The following is a 19,162-nucleotide window of genomic DNA, read 5'->3' as shown; positions in this document are numbered from 1 at the left end:
TCTTTCTGTAGTAAGAAGTAATGTTTCTCAATGGGGTGAATTAAACGTAAATTTTCTTCTTCGTTTCTTCACTACTTCTACAACTTAGTTTGATTAAGTACACCAGAGGACTCCCACCTGGGATCCCCAATCCACTCACCAAGCCAAGTCTGCTCCAACATCACTACTTAATTCATCCAATAACTTATACCATTACAAATAAGTGCCTCCTCTTAAGGACGTGACTTTTCCTCCATGCACCAATAATTTTTCTCCTCCAACCAAAAAGACTGTTACAATGTCTCAAGCAATACTGCTTATGCAAGCAATCTTGGTCACGAAGCAGAGTGGCTCAGTGTTTACATTTCGTCACAGCACCAATATCGATATCCTAACCAGTGTTTACAAACTTTAGATGGTGAGCGAGATTATGCAACTCTGCAACTCCATCGCGGCTATTGTTTTCAAAACATTAACTCATGAAAATTGATTTCTCGCCACCTACCCCTCTATCTGCCTACATGTCTACTGCTTTCATCTATCAGCCTCTTACAGGCTTTGGCCATAATAAAATTGTCAAATGTGTAAATATTAATACATTATGTCACAATTTTGGCATTGTGACACATTGCCTAGTGTTTCCCATTTTCTTTCATCTCTTTTCAGCACCTTTGGCTATTACTTTTACTTCGCTCTATGGAAGTGCTGGAAGTCTTAAGGCCTCTAGTAACTACTACTTCGTATTTTTGCTCCACTTTCTCCCCAGCAGTTGTTGTGAGAGTTTAGTGCTAGTTGGTCACAGTGCCATATTGAGTCTAAGTATCCTCGATTTTAGTCAGAAATATCCTCCCCTTGTCTTCCAAGATGTCTTCATAAGCCCATGTTCGAAGTCATCAAAGGTGCTATAATGTTATAATTGAAATGCCTCAACTTATCAATTAGTTTTAACTAATTCACCATATTACATTTGTGTCCTTGTATTTTGTGATTATTGTTGATGCATTTTACCTATGTATTACCATTTGTTCTTATTTTTATTGTTTTTATTGGAAAGTCCGCTGTGTTCCATACCTCCCACCTGCATGCTTGCCACTTCTTGTCTAGACTAGTTAGGATCATATGTCCCATTCCTTCTGACTAGTAAATATTCCACGAAACTACTAGAATTGCCTCAACTTCTGCCATGTCATTACACCACATTCCTTACACAAATTAATGATTAGAAAAATGCCCGCCAAAAACAGCACATCATGCCCCACCCATAGTGCCATGAGGCTCGCGGTAAGGCAGTAGGCACGTGATGCTCTCATAGTACGGATCCTCTGAGGACCTTGCTACCTCACCAGTGAATAACCACGAGCATGAATGTTGGCCATTGCCAGTTGCACTCCAGTGACTCAAGTATAGTGCTAGTGTCCAGGTAACTTAAAGTGTATAATACGTGGAGAGACAAGAAAATGTGCTCCATGACTCGCGCTGAAATCAAACCCTTAAATTCAGTCGTGGGTCATTGCCAACCCCACTCTAGTGATTCGGTGTGATGAACTCTCATGTTCAAGAAAATTGACATCTAGAGTGTGAACTACACACAGAGAGATCAACAAAATATGGGAAATTAACTCCTTGACATTGAGTCCCCTCCCCCACACAAGTTCGGTGCCATTGACAAAGGACGGGTTTGGATCCCGCTGCCCCAACATAGACAAATGAAACAACAAACATCGAGAACATCCTGTTCACCTGAGGGTGTTCACTCATTTGAAGAATACCAAACTAGTGCAGCATCTCTAAAAAGGACAGAGGAATGTTTCTGTGAGGTACAGGGCTGTGGAGTCGGAGTCAGAAGCAATTGTGGTGTCACTGGAGTCTGAGTCAGTAAAATATACCGACTCCGACTCCAGTTAAATTTACACTTTGTAAGGCCTTCGTTTAGTCTGTAGAGTTATGCAGTGTACACTCTTTATAAGTACATTATATAAAAAAACAAAACAAAAAAAACATAATTTTATCAAATGTAATAAATCTCATCGTCTTATCTTCGTGGTCATTCCACTAAACCCCCAAAATGTCCTAGTCCAACGCTGGCTTTCAAATTTATACATAGACCGATAAACATCCAAAGTATTACTTGAATAAATTAAACACCTCAATATTACACCTTCTGTTGACACACAGTCACGGGAGCTGTAATATTCCTGTCAAGTTCCATGTGCATCGTTTCCATCACTCCATCAGTTTGGTAGTTTCTCCCACTGCTGTGTTGCCAAACAGTAGGATAATTATGATTTCAAAGGTAGACTAATGCAATAATACTATCTCTTCTCTCCTTTCCCCTTCTTTTTTCCCCCTCTATACTTTTTAACAATGAATTATTGAAATAAGGATATTTAAAGTTGAAAAAAAAAATTCACATTTCAAATATGTTCAGCTGTATCTTGTTTTGTACTCGTATCGATAGGATTGGTTCCAGAACCAGAGTAATGCCCATCGCAATAATCGCATAGCAGTACCAGTATGTAGTTAAACCAAGAGGTACTTGTGTCAGTAATTTCAGTACATTAAGGCAAAAGAAGGTATGAAGACATATGAAGAATAATGATACCCAAAAAGTATGTATGATACATATACCTTTCAGTATCATACATGTTCAGCTGTAACACTCGACCTTGTACCGTACTCGTATCAATAAGGTTTATTTTCTCTATATTTACTGTTTCAAGAAATTTGCCTAAACTTCTTTTGATAAAGTATTTTCATTTTTTTTTTTTTTTGTATTTGCAAAAGTATATATGTAAAAATAATCTTCCATTATATTTTTTTATTATTAGGTTTGTATATCCTTTGTAAAGGTTATATTTCAAGCTTTGTTATAAAGTACAGTATTTTTGTTTTTGAAATGTACTTATCACTTATTTGCAAAGATATATATTATGCCAAATGTCTTACATTATAGATTTTTTTTTTACTGAATTTTCTTCAATATCCTTTCAAAAATTTTGTCTCTACTTCACTTATAAAGTATTAATGAAGAGGTCAAACATAGGAAAGCCACACTATAACATATATATTTATTCTTTGATATAAACCAGTTATAATGATATAAGTCTACTCAAGATTGGAGCGTATGTGTGTTGTATAAGCTTTATAAAATATGTAGGCCATAATCAGTTAATTACATGAAGAGGAGTCGGAGTCGGAGGTGCCAAAAATAGAGGAGTTGGAGTCGGAGGTTTTGTGTTCTGACTCCACAGCCCTGGTGAGGTATTTTATTATTTTAGCTAGGTCTCAGAGCACACGGGATTAGCTAGATAGTACATCTCCAACCATATATGTATGTATCTCACCCAGTTAGTTGATAAGTGAATCATTGTGAAACATATTCATAATATAGTGAACATTTAATGAAAAGAAAACTTGTTAAATATCAGTTGCATGCCACTGATTGTGGAGACATCTTAAATCATAATGAAATCAATGTAGAAAGTGTGATTTACATGAGCTTGTTACCCATTCTCCTTCCCCTTGTGCGAAACATAGTTTTCTGGTCCTTTGAGTTTACATGCTCATCTTGAAGGTATCATGCATGGTCCTGGCCGGTGTCCCAAATTTCATAGACTTTGGCTCCCAACTGCAGCTATCCCCTTCCCCAATTTTCCAATGTATGAGAATTTTCATGCTAGTCAGCCACCCCCTTCCTCCACTGTCCAGGGATTTTGGGACACATTAGGCATGAAGGGAGTAAACTCGTTATTTCAGTCAAGATAGTTGTATATCCCAAATGTAATCAGGGGTTCATCAAAAGTTGAATAAAATGGTTTGACATTAGCCAGAACAATTTTATGTAAAAGTCTCAACACACATCTTAAAGGCCTTTTCCTTTTGTAAAGAGGGTGATCATACATTGCAATTGTGTATTACATATGTTGCCTTAATGGCCAGAATATCTCAGCCAGATGTTAGAATTTATGTGGTACCTCACAAATTTTTGCAGGTGAAGTGAAAACTGAAAAAGAAGTAAATGAAAGCAGTGAGCAGTTGGTCATAGAACCTTCCTCTTCCTCTTTGTGTGCAGAGACTCTGGGAATATTCCGTGACATTCTGAAGAAGCACAACAATGGTATCGTGTTGGATGATCTTCCACATCTGTACCAAGTATGACTGTCAGAATTTTATTCTATAAAAATAATAATAATGATAATAATTTTGTCGAAAAGGGCACTAACAATTTGTAGAATATTTTCATCGGTGATGTAGTAATACAATATGTATTTCAAAAACCAATGTCAGCAAACTAGGTTGTCATCCTTTCTGATTAGTGAATGAGGTAATTGAAATGTGCTCATCAGTCAGCACTTTAAAATGTAGTTAACAATGATTGATAATGAAGATAATTACTAATGTTATTGTTGCCTCAAGTTTTACTCTATGGAAATCCACACCCCCACAGTAGCTGGCAATAGTCCTTAGTTCTAAGTGTGAAGAAACATATTGTCTGTGTTATATAAGTGTGGGATTATTTCTTTGTCACTGGCTTGTAGTAGTTGGAGGGAAGCAGTTGCTGGTTGTCATTTCTCTGTGGAAAGATGAAGGGAATCCATTTTAAGATGACAGAAATCCTGGATCCAGTCAAGAGACTGAATATAAGCTGTTCATTACTGTATGTCCAGCTGGAGGTAAGAGTTGACGGGATTTGATAAAGGACAGCAGGCACTTGATTCTCTAATGCATATCACAGAGGTCTGCCACTTACAGGTGCTACCTGTCATTAATACCTGATGTAATATTAAGACATTTAGTGTATGTGGAGGAATTGTCATTTTAATGTTAATATTATTGACTTCAGGTAGTATTTTTTTCATTTTTCCCCCTGCATCTTTCAGATTTCTTGTGGTAAGAAATTAGATGTTGAGGCACTAGGTTTTGTAAATGTGCTTGATTTGGCCTCTCAGCTAAGGGATGTATTCAGTATCATCACTACAGATTACAAAGAATATTTTTTGTATGGAGCAGAAGTTGACCCAGGGCCAATCTTGAAAGATTTGAAATTACAAAACAGAAAAAGTAAGACAGTCTTTCAAACTCTTGATTATCAATGTGGATTTGTCCTTTTTAGACCAATCACAGAACTACAGTTTTTCTTTTTATATTACAGCTGAGATTGAGAAAACTAGGAGGAAATTCAGATCATCCACCATTGAAAGGCTTACAAGGCTGCTGGAAGATGATTTTCCAGAGGGTTTATCAATTGAAGAATTAGTTGGAGCATATAGGGTAGTATGAGATGATGTCTAGATTTCACTGCATTTAATGTTGGTTTTAGCATACATTTCTCATTTTTACTAATATGTGTACTGATAGTTATTTTCTATTTGTTGATTGTTTTAATGAGGAGTTAGTAAATTTCTAAAGTGTTATGTGTTCCAGGGTTTGTATGGTGCTTCACTGACAGACTTGGAATGTACTCAGTATGGGTATTTGAGCCTCCAAGCTCTGCTTAGGGCACATCCTGAAGTTGTGAATCTCCATCATTGGGGAGGAGTGGTGATTGTTCAGGCTGCATCAGTAACACTACAAGACTCTAAGGAACAACAGCAAGAGGAGTCAGAAAATTGTCAGGTAATCCTTTGCCAGATGAAAAGGAAAAAAGGCCATGACTTTTCAATATGATAATGAGGTTTTCAGATCATGCTCATTTAGCTAACTGTATTAGCATATATATATATATATATATATATATATATATATATATATATATATATATATATATATATATATATATAATATATATATATATGTACATGTATACATGTATATACATATATATATATATATATATATACAGTATATATATATATATATATATATATATATATATAATATATACATAAATATATATATATATGAATATATATATATATATACATACATACATACATACATACATACATACTAATAGGGTGGTCGATGAATGGAATAAACTTAGTAACCATGTAGTAAGTGCTGAAACTATCAGTTGTTTTAAGAAACAATTAGACAATTTTATGGATGGGGATGACAGGTGGTGATGGATATGGAGCTGTAGGCCTTATGGTCTCTTGCACTCTCCTTCATCCTTATGTTCATATATATATATATATATATATATATATATATATATGACAGGGGAGTCATATGAGACGTACAAAGAACAGAAAAGAGAAGTAAAGCAAAAGGTAAAGGAGGCAAAGAGGAGAGCAGATGTGAAATGGGGTAGGAGTATGACAGAAAATTTTGAAAGTAATAAAAAGATGTTTTGGAAAGAAATTAAGAGAGGAAGAGGAGGCGAATCAAGTAGGGAAGAAAAGGTAAAAGGTACAGATGGAGAGTTGATAATGGAAGAGATGGCAGTGAGGGGAAGATGGGCAGAATATTTTAGGGAGTTGCTGAATGTGAAGGAGGATAGGGAAGGAAAGATAGCTGCAGTGGGAAATACGAAGAAAATGAGCGTGATGAGTGAGGAGAATGGAGGAGAAATAAGGAAGGATGAGGTGAAGGCAGTTGTAAAGATGATGAAAGCAGGTAAGGCACCTGGTCTGGATGGATGTCATGCAGAATGTCTGAAAAAGGGAGGTTCAGTGATGGTGGACTGGTTGGTGAGATTATTTAATGTTTGCTGGAGAGAGGGTAGAGTACCGGAGGACTGGAGTAGTGCCTGTATAGTTCCTCTTTACAAGGGAAAAGGGGACAAGTGTGAATGTAGTAATTTCAGAGGGATTAGCCTGTTGAGTGTAGTAGGGAAGGCTTATGGGAGAATCTTAATTGAGAGGATTAGGAGAGGAACAGAAGGAGTAATTGGTGAGGAACAGTGTGGATTTAGGACAGGTAGAGGTTGTGTAGATCAGATCTTTGTGGTAAGACAGATATGTGAGAAAGCTATAGGAAAGGGGAAGGATGTTTTTTGGGCTTTTATGGATCTGGAAAAGGCTTATGATAGGGTAGACAGAAAGGCACTGTGGGAGGTTATGCAGATATATGGGATAGGAGGAAAGCTTTTGGGAGCTGTCAAGAGTTTTTATGTGAGTAGTAGAGCATGTGTTAGGATTGGAAATGGAGAGAGTGAGTGGTTTGAAGTAAAGGTGGGACTTCGTCAAGGATGCGTTATGTCGCCCTGGCTGTTCAACTTATACATGGATGGGGTGGTGCGAGAGGTGAATGCTAGGGTAGTGAGTCAGGGATTGGAGATGGTTAAAGAAAATGGAGAAAAGTGGGAGGTGAGCCAGCTGTTGTTTGCGGACGACACTGCGCTTGTGGCAGGGTCAGAGGAGGGATTGAGGAAGCTGGTGGCAGAGTTTGGGAGAGTATGTGATAGAAGAAAGCTAAAGATAAATGTGGGTAAAAGTAAGGTGATGAGATGTACAAGGGGTGAAAGTGGCAGTAGACTGGAAGTGAACATTAAGGGAGAGCGACTGGAGAAAGTGGATAGTTTTAGATACTTGGGTGCAAGTGTAGCAGGAAAAGGTGGAGTGAAGGTGGAGGTAGAATGTAGATTGAGAGAAGCGAGTAAATGCCTTGGTGGATTAAAGAGTGTAATGAGAAATAGACATTTGGGAATGGATGCGAAGAGGAGACTGTATGAAGGAGTGATTGTGCCAACAGCACTGTATGGGGCAGAAACGTGGAACATAAGAGAAGAAGAGAGAAGGAGTTTGAATGTGTTTGAGATGAGGTGTCTGAGAAGTATGGTGGGGGTTACTAGGCTAGATAGAGTGAGAAATGAGGAGGTGAGGAGGAGAACAGGGGTGAAAAAGGATTTGGGAGAGAGGGTTGATGAAAGAATATTAGGATGGTTTGGACACATGGAAAGAATGAGTGAAGAAAGACTAGTAAAAGAGGTATGGAAGGCAGATGTGGAGGGAGTGAACATGAGGGGACGTCCTAGGATGAGGTGGATGGATGGGGTGAAGGGGGCTTTGGGGAAGAGGGGAATGTCTGTTGAGGAAGGAAGGGAGAGGACGGAAGACAGAGGTGAGTGGAGAATGGTTGTATATGGATGATGTTGTGACTGCATGAGGAGGAATGGGCGGGGGGGGTGGGTGGGTGGGGTAGTATGTGTGAGTAAATTTTGACGCAGCCCGAAGGGATTTCTCCCCGTCCTCTCCTTATATGCAAAGGGGGACGGAGAGGGGGGGTCGCCGATTAAATGAAGCGGCCTTGCTGTGGATGTACTGTGTCTTGCGACACTGCTTCTGACCCAGGGCGGTGGGCAGGGTTCAGGGATGACCCGTCATCCAGGAGGTGCTCAGATGAGAGGAAGGGTGGGAGGGGTGTGGAGTGTATTTAGGGATGAAATGGGTGGGAGTGTTTTTATGCCTTTCCCTTTGTGGCTACCTCCCTTGAAAGGGGGAAAAAGCCTTGGTATATGTATGTATGTATGTATATTGAAACTACTTATAATGTTACTTTTGGTGCATGATTTATTTTCAGATTGCTGGCACTGGATATTCAAACAAAACTATATCCACAAGTGAGCATTACAAGTCCATTGACCCTGGCATATTAGAAACAGGTGATATGATTGATGTGGTTGTGGCAGAAGTTTTTTCACCAAGGAAATTCTGGATCATTCTCAGGGGAGAGGAGACATCAAAAGGCCTGGATGAGTTGATGGACAGAATGTTGTAAGGTTTTACACTTTAAATGATTATTGTTTTGAAACCAAAGTGCTTTCTGAGTTCACTGTTTGTGGTTAGTGATCAAGTAAGTAATTTCCAAAGTCATGATCAGATTAACCAGTGGTTGATAATTAATTATAGTATGTTTGAAGCCATGCTATATTTTACTCCACTTGCAGTTTGATAAAATAAGGGAGGCTTCATTATCACACTACTTATATAATATATATATATATATATATATATCATATATATATATGTGCATATATATATCATATATGTATGTATATATATAGATATATATAGATATATACGGTATATACATAAGAAAAGTATGTGTGAAGCTATGATATATTTGACTCCACTTACAACTTGATAAGTAATGGAGGCCTCATTATCACACTTTTTATCTTCAACAAATTTATATCTACCAAAATCTTCTCCTTATAAGGGATGAAGGTCCATCCCTAACTCCCAACCACTGCCTGGCTCAGAAGCAATGCAGCAAGACATAGCACTGCAGGACCTGAAAGCCAAAGCCAGTTTACCCCCACTGCTTTATTTATAGCATGACCCTCCCTCTTCATCCCCTTGCACAGAAATTGAGAATACAAGAAGAAATCCCTTCCATTCACAACTCTTCTTCACTCATTCCCATCTCTTGCCTTCTCCCTTCCCTGCTCAACTGACATTCCCTTTATTACTCAAGGCCACCTTTATTTTATCCAGCCATCTCATTTGTGGCCTTTCTCAAGTTCACATCATTCACATGTGCCCTCCACATTTGGGAGGCAAAATTAAGCAAAAGACCTGTAGATCAGATGTGGGAAATATTTCAAAATACGCTCACAAAGATTATTCATACTTGCATCCCAAATAAAGTATTGCTAAAAAGAGACAGGCTTATAAGAAATACAAGTGCTCGGGTGCACAGAATGACTATCAAAGTTGTAATAATACAGAGAGATTTAAAGACAAAGGAGAAGGAGTACAAGAAGAAGCTGAAGGAGGAGTGGGAGGGAGAGAAGGATAGAGTAGAGCTAGGTGTGGAGGAGGAATGGGGATGGTTCAAGGAGGGAATCACAAAGTGTGCAAGGATGGTGTGTGGAACGAGAAGGACAGGAGGAAATAGAAGGAAGGGTAGTGAATGGTGGGCTGAGGAAACAAAGAAGGTTGTAGAAGAGAAGAAGTGAGCTTTCACAGATTGGTTACAAAATAGGACGAGGGAGTCAAATGAGACGTACAAAGAAAAGAGAAGTAAAGCAAAAGGTAAAGGAGGCAAAGAGGAGAGCAGATGTGAAGTGGGGTAAGAGTATGACAGAAAATTTTGAAAGTAATAAAAAGATGTTTTGGAAAGAAATTAAGAGAGGAAGAGGAGGCGAATCAAGTAGAGAAGAAAAGGTAAAAGGTGCAGATGGAGAGATGATAATGGAAGAGAAGGCAGTAAGGGGAAGATGGGCAGAATATTTTAGGGAGTTGCTAAATGTGAAGGAGGATAGGGAGGGAAAGATAGTTGCAGTGGGAAATGGTAAGAAAATGAGAGTGATGAGTGAGGAAAATGGAGGAGAAATAAGGAAGGATGAAGTGAAGGCAGTTGTTAAGATAATGAAAGCAGGTAAGGCACCTGGTCTGGATGGATGCCATGCAGAATGTTTAAAAAAAAGGAGGTACAGTGATGGTGGACTGGCTGGTGAGGTTATTTAATGTTTGCTGGAGAGAGGGTAGAGTGCCGGAGGACTGGAGGAGTGCCTGTATAGTTCCACTTTACAAGGGAAAAAGGGACAAGTGTGAATGTAGTAGTTTCAGAGGGATTAGCTTGTTAAGTGTAGTTGGGAAGGCTTGTGGGAGGATCTTGATTGAGAGGATTAGGAGAGGAACAGAGGGAGTAATTGGTGAGGAACAGTGTGGATTTAGGACAGGTAGAGGTTGTGTAGATCAGATCTTTGTGGTAAGACAAATATGTGAGAAAGCTATAGGAAAGGGGAAGGATGTTTTCTGGGCTTTTATGGATCTGGAAAAGGCTTAAAATAGGGTAGACAGAAAGGCACTGTGGGAGGTTATGCAGATATATGGGATAGGAGGAAAGCTTCTAGGAGCTGTCAAGAGTTTTTATGAGAGTAGTAGAGCTTGTGTCAGGATTAGAAATGGAGAGAGTGAGTGGTTCGAGGTAAAGGTGGGACTTCGTCAAGGATGCGTTATGTCGCCCTGGCTGTTCAACTTATACATGGATGGGGTAGTGTGAGAGGTGAGGGATTGGAGATGGTTAAAGAAAATGGAGAAAAGTGGGAGGTGAACCAGCTGTTGTTTCCTGATGACACTGCACTTGTGGCAGGATCGGAGGAGGGACTGAGGAAGTTGGTGACAGAGTTTGGGAGAGTATGTGATAGAAGAAAGCTAAAGATAAATGTGGGTAAAAGTAAGGTGATGAGATGTACATGGGGTGAAAGTGGTAGTAGACTGGAAGTGAGCATTAAGGGAGAGTGACTGGAGGAAGTGGATAGTTTTAGATACTTGGGTGCAAATGTGGCAGGAAAATGTGGAGTGAAGGTGGAGGTAGAATGTAGATTGAGAGAAGCGAGTAAATGCCTTGGTGGATTAAAAAGTGTAATGAGGAATAGACATTTGGGAATGGATGCTAAGAGGAGACTGTATGAAGGAGTGATTGTGCCAACAACACTGTATGGGGCAGAAACATGGAACATAAGAGAGGAAGAGAGAAGTAGTTTGAATGTGTTTGAGATGAGGTGTCTGAGAAGTATGATGGGGGTTACTAGGCTAGATAGAGTGAGAAATGAGGAGGTGAGGAGAAGAACGGGGGTGGGAAGGGAGTTGGGAGATAGGGTTGATGAAAGAGTATTAGGATGGTTTGGACACATGGAAAGAATGAGTGAAGAAAGACTAGTAAAAGAGGTATGGAAGGCAGATGTGGAGGGAGTGAACATGAGGGGACGTCCTAGGATGGGATGGATGGATGGGGTGAAGGGGGCTTTGGGGAAGAGGGGAATGTCTGTTGAGGAAGGATGGGAGAGGACAGAAGACAGGGTGAATGGAGAATGGTTGTATATGGATGATGTTGTGATGCATGAGGTGGAATGGGCGGGGGGATGGGGGGTGAGGTAGTATGTGTGAGCAAAATTTGACGCAGCCCGAAGGGATTTCTCCCCGTCTTCTCCTTTTATGCATGGGGGGACGGAGAGGGGGGGGTCGCCGATTTAATGAAGCGGCCTTGCTGTGGATGTGCTGTGTCCTGCGACACTGCTTCTGACCCAGGGCAGTGGACAAGGTGCAGGGATGACCCGTCATCCAGGAGGTGCTAAGATAAGAGGGAGGGTGGAGGGGTGTGGAGTGTATTCAGGGATGGAATGGGTGGGAATGATTTTATGCCTTTTCCTTTTTGGCTACCCCCCTTGTAAGGGGGAAAAAGCCTTGGTATATGTAAAAATACAAAAATGACAATACGAAATAAATACGACTGATAGATCCAAAGAGAATCCCAAAGAATTCTATAGTTACATTAGAGATAAAAAGGTTATTAGGAATCACATTGGCCCACTATTATCTGCTGATGGTCAGCTTGAATATTCAAATGAAGGAATGTGTGATATTTTAAACAATTATTTTAGTTCAGTATTCGTAAATGAAACACCTCAAAGTGAACTCCATACTAAAACCTGTGAAAAATCTAGGGTGAACTTACATACATACATATACCAAGGCTTCTTCCCCCTTTCAAGGGAGGTAGCCAAAAAGGGGAAGGCATAAAAACACTCCCACCCATTTCATCCCTAAATACACTCCACACCCCTCCCACCCTTCCTCTCATCTGAGCACCTCCTGGATGACGGGACATCCCTGCACCCTGCCCACCGCCCTGGGTCAGAAGCAGTGTCGCAAGACACAGTACATCCACAGCAAGGCCGCTTCATTTAATCGGCGACCCCCCCTCTCCGTCCCCCTTTGCATATAAGGCGAGGACGGGGAGAAATCCCTTCGGGCTGGGTCAAAATTTACTCACACATACTACCCCACCCCCCCGCCCATTCCTTCTCATGCAGTCACAACATCATCCATATACAACCATTCTCCACTCACCTCTGTCTTCCGTCCTCTCCCTTCCTTCCTCAATAGACATTCCCCTCTTCCCCAAAGCCCCCTTCACCCCATCCATCCACCTCATCCTAGGACGTCCCCTCATGTTCACTCCCTCCACATCTGCCTTCCATACCTCTTTTACTAGTCTTTCTTCACTCATTCTTTCCATGTGTCCAAACCATCCTAATATTCTTTCATCAACCCTATCTCCCAAATCCTTTTTCACCCCTGTTCTCCTCCTCACCTCCTCATTTCTCACTCTATCCAGCCTAGTAACCCCCACCATACTTCTCAGACACCTCATCTCAAACACATTCAAACTCCTTCTCTCTTCTTCCCTTATGTTCCACGTTTCTACTTACTATAGTAAATATAATAAAAGAAAAAATTAAAAGGTATATAGAAAAACTCGGTTGATAGATCACCAGGGCCTGATGGTTGGCATCCAAGAATCTTAAAGGAAATGAAAAATGATGATTGTTGTTCCATTAGAAATTGTTTTTAAGAAATGCATCATATCCAGAGGTTCCCCAAGAGAATGGAAGCTAGCTAATGTTACTCCACATTCAGAAAAAGTGACAAAAAGAAATCAAATAACTACATACCTATAAGCTTGACTTCAATTGTAGGAAAAATTATTGAAACTATCATCAGAGATGCTATCGAACATTATTTAGAAAGTACATACATACATTTACCAAGGCTTTTTCCCCCCTTACAAGGGAGGTAGCCAAAAAGGAAAAGGCATAAAATCATTCCCACCCATTCCATCCCTGAATACACTCCACACCCCTCCACCCTCCCTCTTATCTTAGCACCTCCTGGATGACGGGTCATCCCTGCACCTTGTCCACTGCCCTGGGTCAGAAGCAGTGTCGCAAGACACAGCACATCCACAGCAAGGCCACTTAATTAAATCGGTGACCCCCCCTCTCCATCCCCCCCATGCATAAAAGGAGAGGACGGGGAGAAATCCCTTCGGGCTGCGTCAAATTTTGCTCACACATACGTGTACTACCTCACCCCCCATCCCCCAGCCCATTCCACCTCATGCATCACAACATCATCCATATACAACCATTCTCCATTCACCCCTGTCTTCTGTCCTCTCCCGTCCTTCCTCAACAGACATTCTCCTCTTCCCCAAAGCCCCCTTCACCCCATCCATCCACCTCATCCTAGGATGTCCCCTCATGTTCACTCTCTCCACATCTGCCTTCCATACCTCTTTTACTAGTCTTTCTTCACTCATTCTTTCCATGTGTCCAAACCATCCTAATACTCTTTCATCAACCCTATCTCCCAACTCCCTTCCCACCCCTATTCTTCTCCTCACCTCCTCATTTCTCACTCTATCTAGCCTATCATACTTCTCAGACACCTCATCTCAAACACATTCAAGCTCCTTCTCTCTTCCTCTCTTATGTTCCATGTTTCTGCCCCATACAGTGTTGTTGGCACAATCACTCCTTCATACAGTCTCCTCTTAGCATCCATTCCCAAATGTCTATTCCTCATTACACTTTTTAATCCACCAAGGCATTTACTCGCTTCTCTCAATCTACATTCTACCTCCGCCTTCACTCCACATTTTCCTGCCACATTTGCACCCAAGTATCTAAAACTATACACTTCCTCCAGTCGCTCTCCCTTAATGCTCACTTCCAGTCTACTACCACTTTCACCCCATGTACATCTCATCACCTTACTTTTACCCACATTTATCTTTAGAAAGTAACTGTTTGATAAATGATAGCCAGCATGGATTCAAACAAAAACATTCATGCATGACTAACTTACACGAATTCTACAACACAGTCATTTCAAGTAATGACAAAAGAAACAATATACAGTAAACTTCCACTTATCCGAACTCCAAGGGGGATTAGAAATGTTCGATTAACCGAAATGTTCGGTTAATCCGACTTTATATGATAAATTCCCGTAGAGTTTTATGCGGTAATGTCTGCTGCAATATTCGTACCTGTAAACTTAACATACACATGGAAATGCTTATAATAGTTCATAAACATATTCTATAGAGTATAAAGAGAAAATGTTTAAGGAGAGCTTGTGATACTGTATCGTCACCGAGAGGACTCACGAATGTATGTACCGCCAAACAGCCGATCAGGTGTAAACATGGAGTGTGCTGCCACCGTGTGAGCACTTGGTGAAGCTTGCGGGTGGCGCGGGGGTGGCGGAAGAGGCGGCGGGGTGTTTGAATGTTCGGTTAAAGCGATGGTTACCATATTGAGAAAATGTTCGGTTAATGCGATTATTCGGTTAAAACGCGTTCGGATAAGCGCTAGTTTACTGTAGATTTAATATATGTAGATTTTGCAAAAGCTTTTGATACCATCCCCCACGAAAGACTACTTACTAGATTAGCTTCACACAGAGTAAGTGTTAGCCTATTAGCTTTGACTAGTAATTGGTTGAATGATCGAAAACAGAGAGTTGTTTTAAATGGCAAAATTTCTGGATGAAAAAATGTTATGAGTGGAGTTCTTTAGGGTTCTGTTCTTGGGCCACTTCTATTCATAGAATATATGAATTATATAGACCACGAACTAAAATCTATTGGTTCCAAATTTGTTGATGATACAACAAAATTGTGTGGAATGGCAAATGATAACTGAAACCAATTGGATATTCAAGAAGATTAGATAAACTACAGCAATGGTCTGAAAAGTGGCTAATGAAATTTAACAAAAGTAAATGCAAGGTTATGCACATAGATGAAAATAACAGCAAGTACGATTACAAGTTATTTGGAAATTGGTTAACAAAAGTGGATAGTGAAAAGGATCTCGGCATAATTATTAGTAATGTTCTCAAAACATCTAAGCAGTATATTTCAGCCACTAAGAAAGCAAATAAGATTTTAGAACTGATTGCACAATCTTTTGACTTCAAAAAGTCCATCTCTCATTAACAAGCCATATAAATCGTTAGTTTGTCCAGATTTGGAATATGCTGTTTCCATATGGTCACCGAATCTCATTAAAGACATTGACAGATTGGAAAAAGTACAAAGGCAAGCCACAAGACTGATTCCAAATATCAAAAATAAATAATATGAAAATGAACTAAAACATATGGATCTGTTTTCCCCCAAAAACTGTAGACTCAGAGGTGACTTGATACAGGAGATTCTAAAGGGGGCAACGTCAAAAGTGACAACATTTTCACACTGAATGAGAATCTGACAAGAAATAATGGTCTTAAACTGTCAGGAAATAGATTTAATTTGGAAGTAGTTAGAAACAACTTGGCCAACTGTGTAGTTAATGAATCAAATAAACTTGCTGCAGAAGTAGTGCAATGTAGTTCAATTAAAAGCTTTAATGGGGATCAGACGGACTGATAAAAAAATATGAACAAAAAAGTTTTTTATATATCGACTTGATATTTGTATAGTATAATCAAATTATTATTTTCCATATTCCATAAGCATTTGAACAATGTATGTCCGTCTCTTCATCTGTCAGTTCATATGATGTCATTGATGACATCACAAATGTTTTCCGATCTTAATACTTTACCTAAACTAACCTGCTTTTGCATGTAAAATCTCAAATACCATACAAACAGTGTGTAATTTTGCTTTTTTCCTAAAGTCTTAATAGATCATGAAAAGAATTTTAAAACTTTTTCTTTTTGGCTACCTCCCTTGTAAGGGGGAAAAAGCCTTGGTATATGTATATATGTCTTAATAGATCAAGATATACATAGGTCATAAAATGCATGACGTAATGTCACACCGATAGCGTTTTTTCCCATAAAATTCCCTCTAGCGATATTATTTATCATTTTAATCATTTATCAAAACTTACATGAGAAAGCCACAACATTCATGTGTTAGCATGGGAAGTAGGAAGAAAATTTTATTATTTTTCAAAATTTGCCAAATATTTGAAACCAAAAAATCTTTGTTTTGAGTAATCACACTTCAAAGTTTTCAGTAAGATGTCTGAAGTTTTTCGTACAACATACTTTGGTTTCATGTTATGACTGGAATTATTTTCTAATATAACATTCTAAAAATTTCTATATATACATACATATACCAAGACTTTTTCCCCTTACAAGGGGGGTAGCCAAAAAGAAAAAGGCACAAAATCAATCCCACCCATTCCACCCCGGAACACACTCCACACCCCTCCACCCTCCCTCCCATCTTAGCACCTCCTGAATGACGGGTCATCCCTGCACCTTGTCCACTGCCCTGGGTCAGAAGCAGTGTCGCAAGACACAACACATCCACAGCAAGGCCGCTTCATTAAATCGGCAACCCCCCCTCTCCGTCCCCCCATTGCATAAAAGGAGAGGACGGGGAGAAATCCCTTCAGGCTGCGTCAAAATTTTGCTCACACATACTACCGCCCATTCCACCTCATGCTATCACAACATCATCCATATACAACCATTCTCCATTCACCCTGTCTTCTGTCCTCTCTCGTCCTTCCTCAACAGACATTCTCCTCTTCCCCAAAGCCCCCTTCACCCCTTCCATCCACCTCATCCTAGGATGTCCCCTCATGTTCACTCCCTCCACATCTGCTTTCCACACCTCTTTTACTAGTCTTTCTTCACTCATTCTTTCCATGTGTCCAAACCATCCTAATACTCTTTCATCAACCCTATCTCCCAGCTCCTTTTCCACCCCTGTTCTCCTCCTCACCTCCTCATTTCTCACTCTATCTAGCCTAGTAGCCCCCATCATACTTCTCAGACACCTCATCTCAAACACATTCAAACTCTTTCTCTCTTCTTCTCTTATGTTCCATGTTTCTGCCCCATTACACTCTTTAATCCACCAAGGCATTTACTCGCTTCTTTCAATCTACATTCTACCTCCACTTTCACTCCACCTTTCCTTGCCACATTTGCACCCAAGTATCTAAAACTATCCACTTCCTCCAGTCGCTCTCCCTTAATGCTCACTTCCAGTCTACTGCCACCTTCACCCCTTGTACATCTCATCACCTTACTTTTACCCACATTTATCTTTAGCTTTCTTCTATCACATACTCTCCCAAACTCTGCCACCAACTTCCTCAATCCCTCCTCCGATCCTGCCACAAGCGCAGTGTCGTCCGCAAACAACAGCTGGCTCACCTCCCACTTTTCTCCATTTTCTTTAACCATCTCCAATCCCTGACCCACTACCCTTGCATTTACCTCTCGCACCACCCCATCCATGTATAAGTTGAACAGCCAGGGCGACATAACGCATCCTTGACGAAGTCCCACCTTATATAAATTATACTTAAAGTCTCTGTTTATAATGATATTTAAAATAGAAATAATCCTTTTTCATTTACTTTAGTATCTATTGAATGTTGCAATGGTGAGCCTTTTTTTTTCTCTCTCTCTCCTTTTCTGCGCCTTTATTAGCTTTTATGGGTAAAAGCCTCATTGCTGGGGTGCCGTTACAGTGTCAAATCATTGATAAGAGTTATTTTTTAATCAGCAATGGGCACCTTCCCTTATCACCAAATAAGTGAGTGCCACCCATTGCATAAGGTTCATTTCATCATTTTTGCCCGAGTCTGTACGACAAGTAAGAGGAAAGGGTGCCAAATGCCACTAGATTTTCACACAAAACAAAGGGAAATATTGAGAAAAAGACCCACAGAAAAGAGCTGTATTTTGCCACGTGTAGGGTTCATTCTTGCGGGTGGCTTATACGCCCATTGTCCCTTTAAACCTACTTAGCACATGTTAGTGAGTGCCAATGGCTAAAATTAACTTTCCTACATATTTTTGAATAGATGCAAAATGAAATTTTCATTTTTTTTTTTTTTTTAATTGGCTTTCCAGAGCGTCAGATCCCCCTTAAGATTCGTTTAGATAAACACCTAAGCAAGATGGTGTAATGCCTGCCATTTATTTTATATTTGTTTTTGTTGAGTATGTGTAGGGTATGACAGAAAATTTTGAAAGAAATAGAAAAAAATGTTTTGGAAAGAAATTAAAAGAGGAAGAGGAGGAGAATCAAGTAGAGAAGAAAAGGTAAAAAGTGCAGATGGAGAGATGATAATGGAAGAGAAATCAGTGAGAGGATGGTGGGCAGAGTATTTTAAGGAGTAGCTAAATGTGAAGGAGGATAGGGAGGGAAAGGTAGTTGCAGTGGGAAGCGCTAAGAAAATGACCGTGATGAGCGAGGAAAATGGAGAAATAAGGAAAGATGAAGTGAAAGTAGTTGTTAAGATGATGAAAGCAGGTAAGGCACCTGGGTTGGATGGATGAAATGCAGAATGTCTGAAAAAAAGGAGGTACAGTTACAGTGCACTGGCTGGTGAGGTTATTTAATGTTTAAGAGAGGGTAGAATGCTGGAGAACTGGAGGAGTGCCTGTATGGTTCCACTTTACAAGGGAAAGGGGGACAATTTTGAGTGTAGTAGTTTCAGAGGGATCAGCTTTCTTGGAAG

The 19,162-nt window shown here is 40.0% G+C and overlaps 1 protein-coding gene across 1 annotated transcript in view; it reads left to right on the top strand.

Moving 5' to 3' along the window:
• The window catches only part of LOC143033426 (uncharacterized), a 161,401-nt gene that overhangs the window by 29,776 nt on the left and 112,463 nt on the right, over positions 1–19,162 (top strand). The window contains exons 2-6 of the mRNA XM_076198852.1: positions 3,971–4,131; positions 4,860–5,040; positions 5,132–5,250; positions 5,404–5,595; positions 8,443–8,636. Coding sequence (XP_076054967.1) covers positions 3,971–4,131; positions 4,860–5,040; positions 5,132–5,250; positions 5,404–5,595; positions 8,443–8,636 — 847 coding nt within the window. The remainder of the gene's footprint in view (positions 1–3,970; positions 4,132–4,859; positions 5,041–5,131; positions 5,251–5,403; positions 5,596–8,442; positions 8,637–19,162) is intronic.

This window comes from Oratosquilla oratoria, chromosome 15, assembly GCF_046742065.1.
Source record: "Oratosquilla oratoria isolate Oo_2021 chromosome 15, ASM4674206v1, whole genome shotgun sequence".
In the NCBI taxonomy this organism is placed as follows: Eukaryota; Metazoa; Arthropoda; class Malacostraca; order Stomatopoda; family Squillidae; genus Oratosquilla; species Oratosquilla oratoria.
The sequence above is the reverse complement of the archived record's forward strand: the minus strand, read 5'-3'. Positions and strand labels throughout refer to the sequence as shown.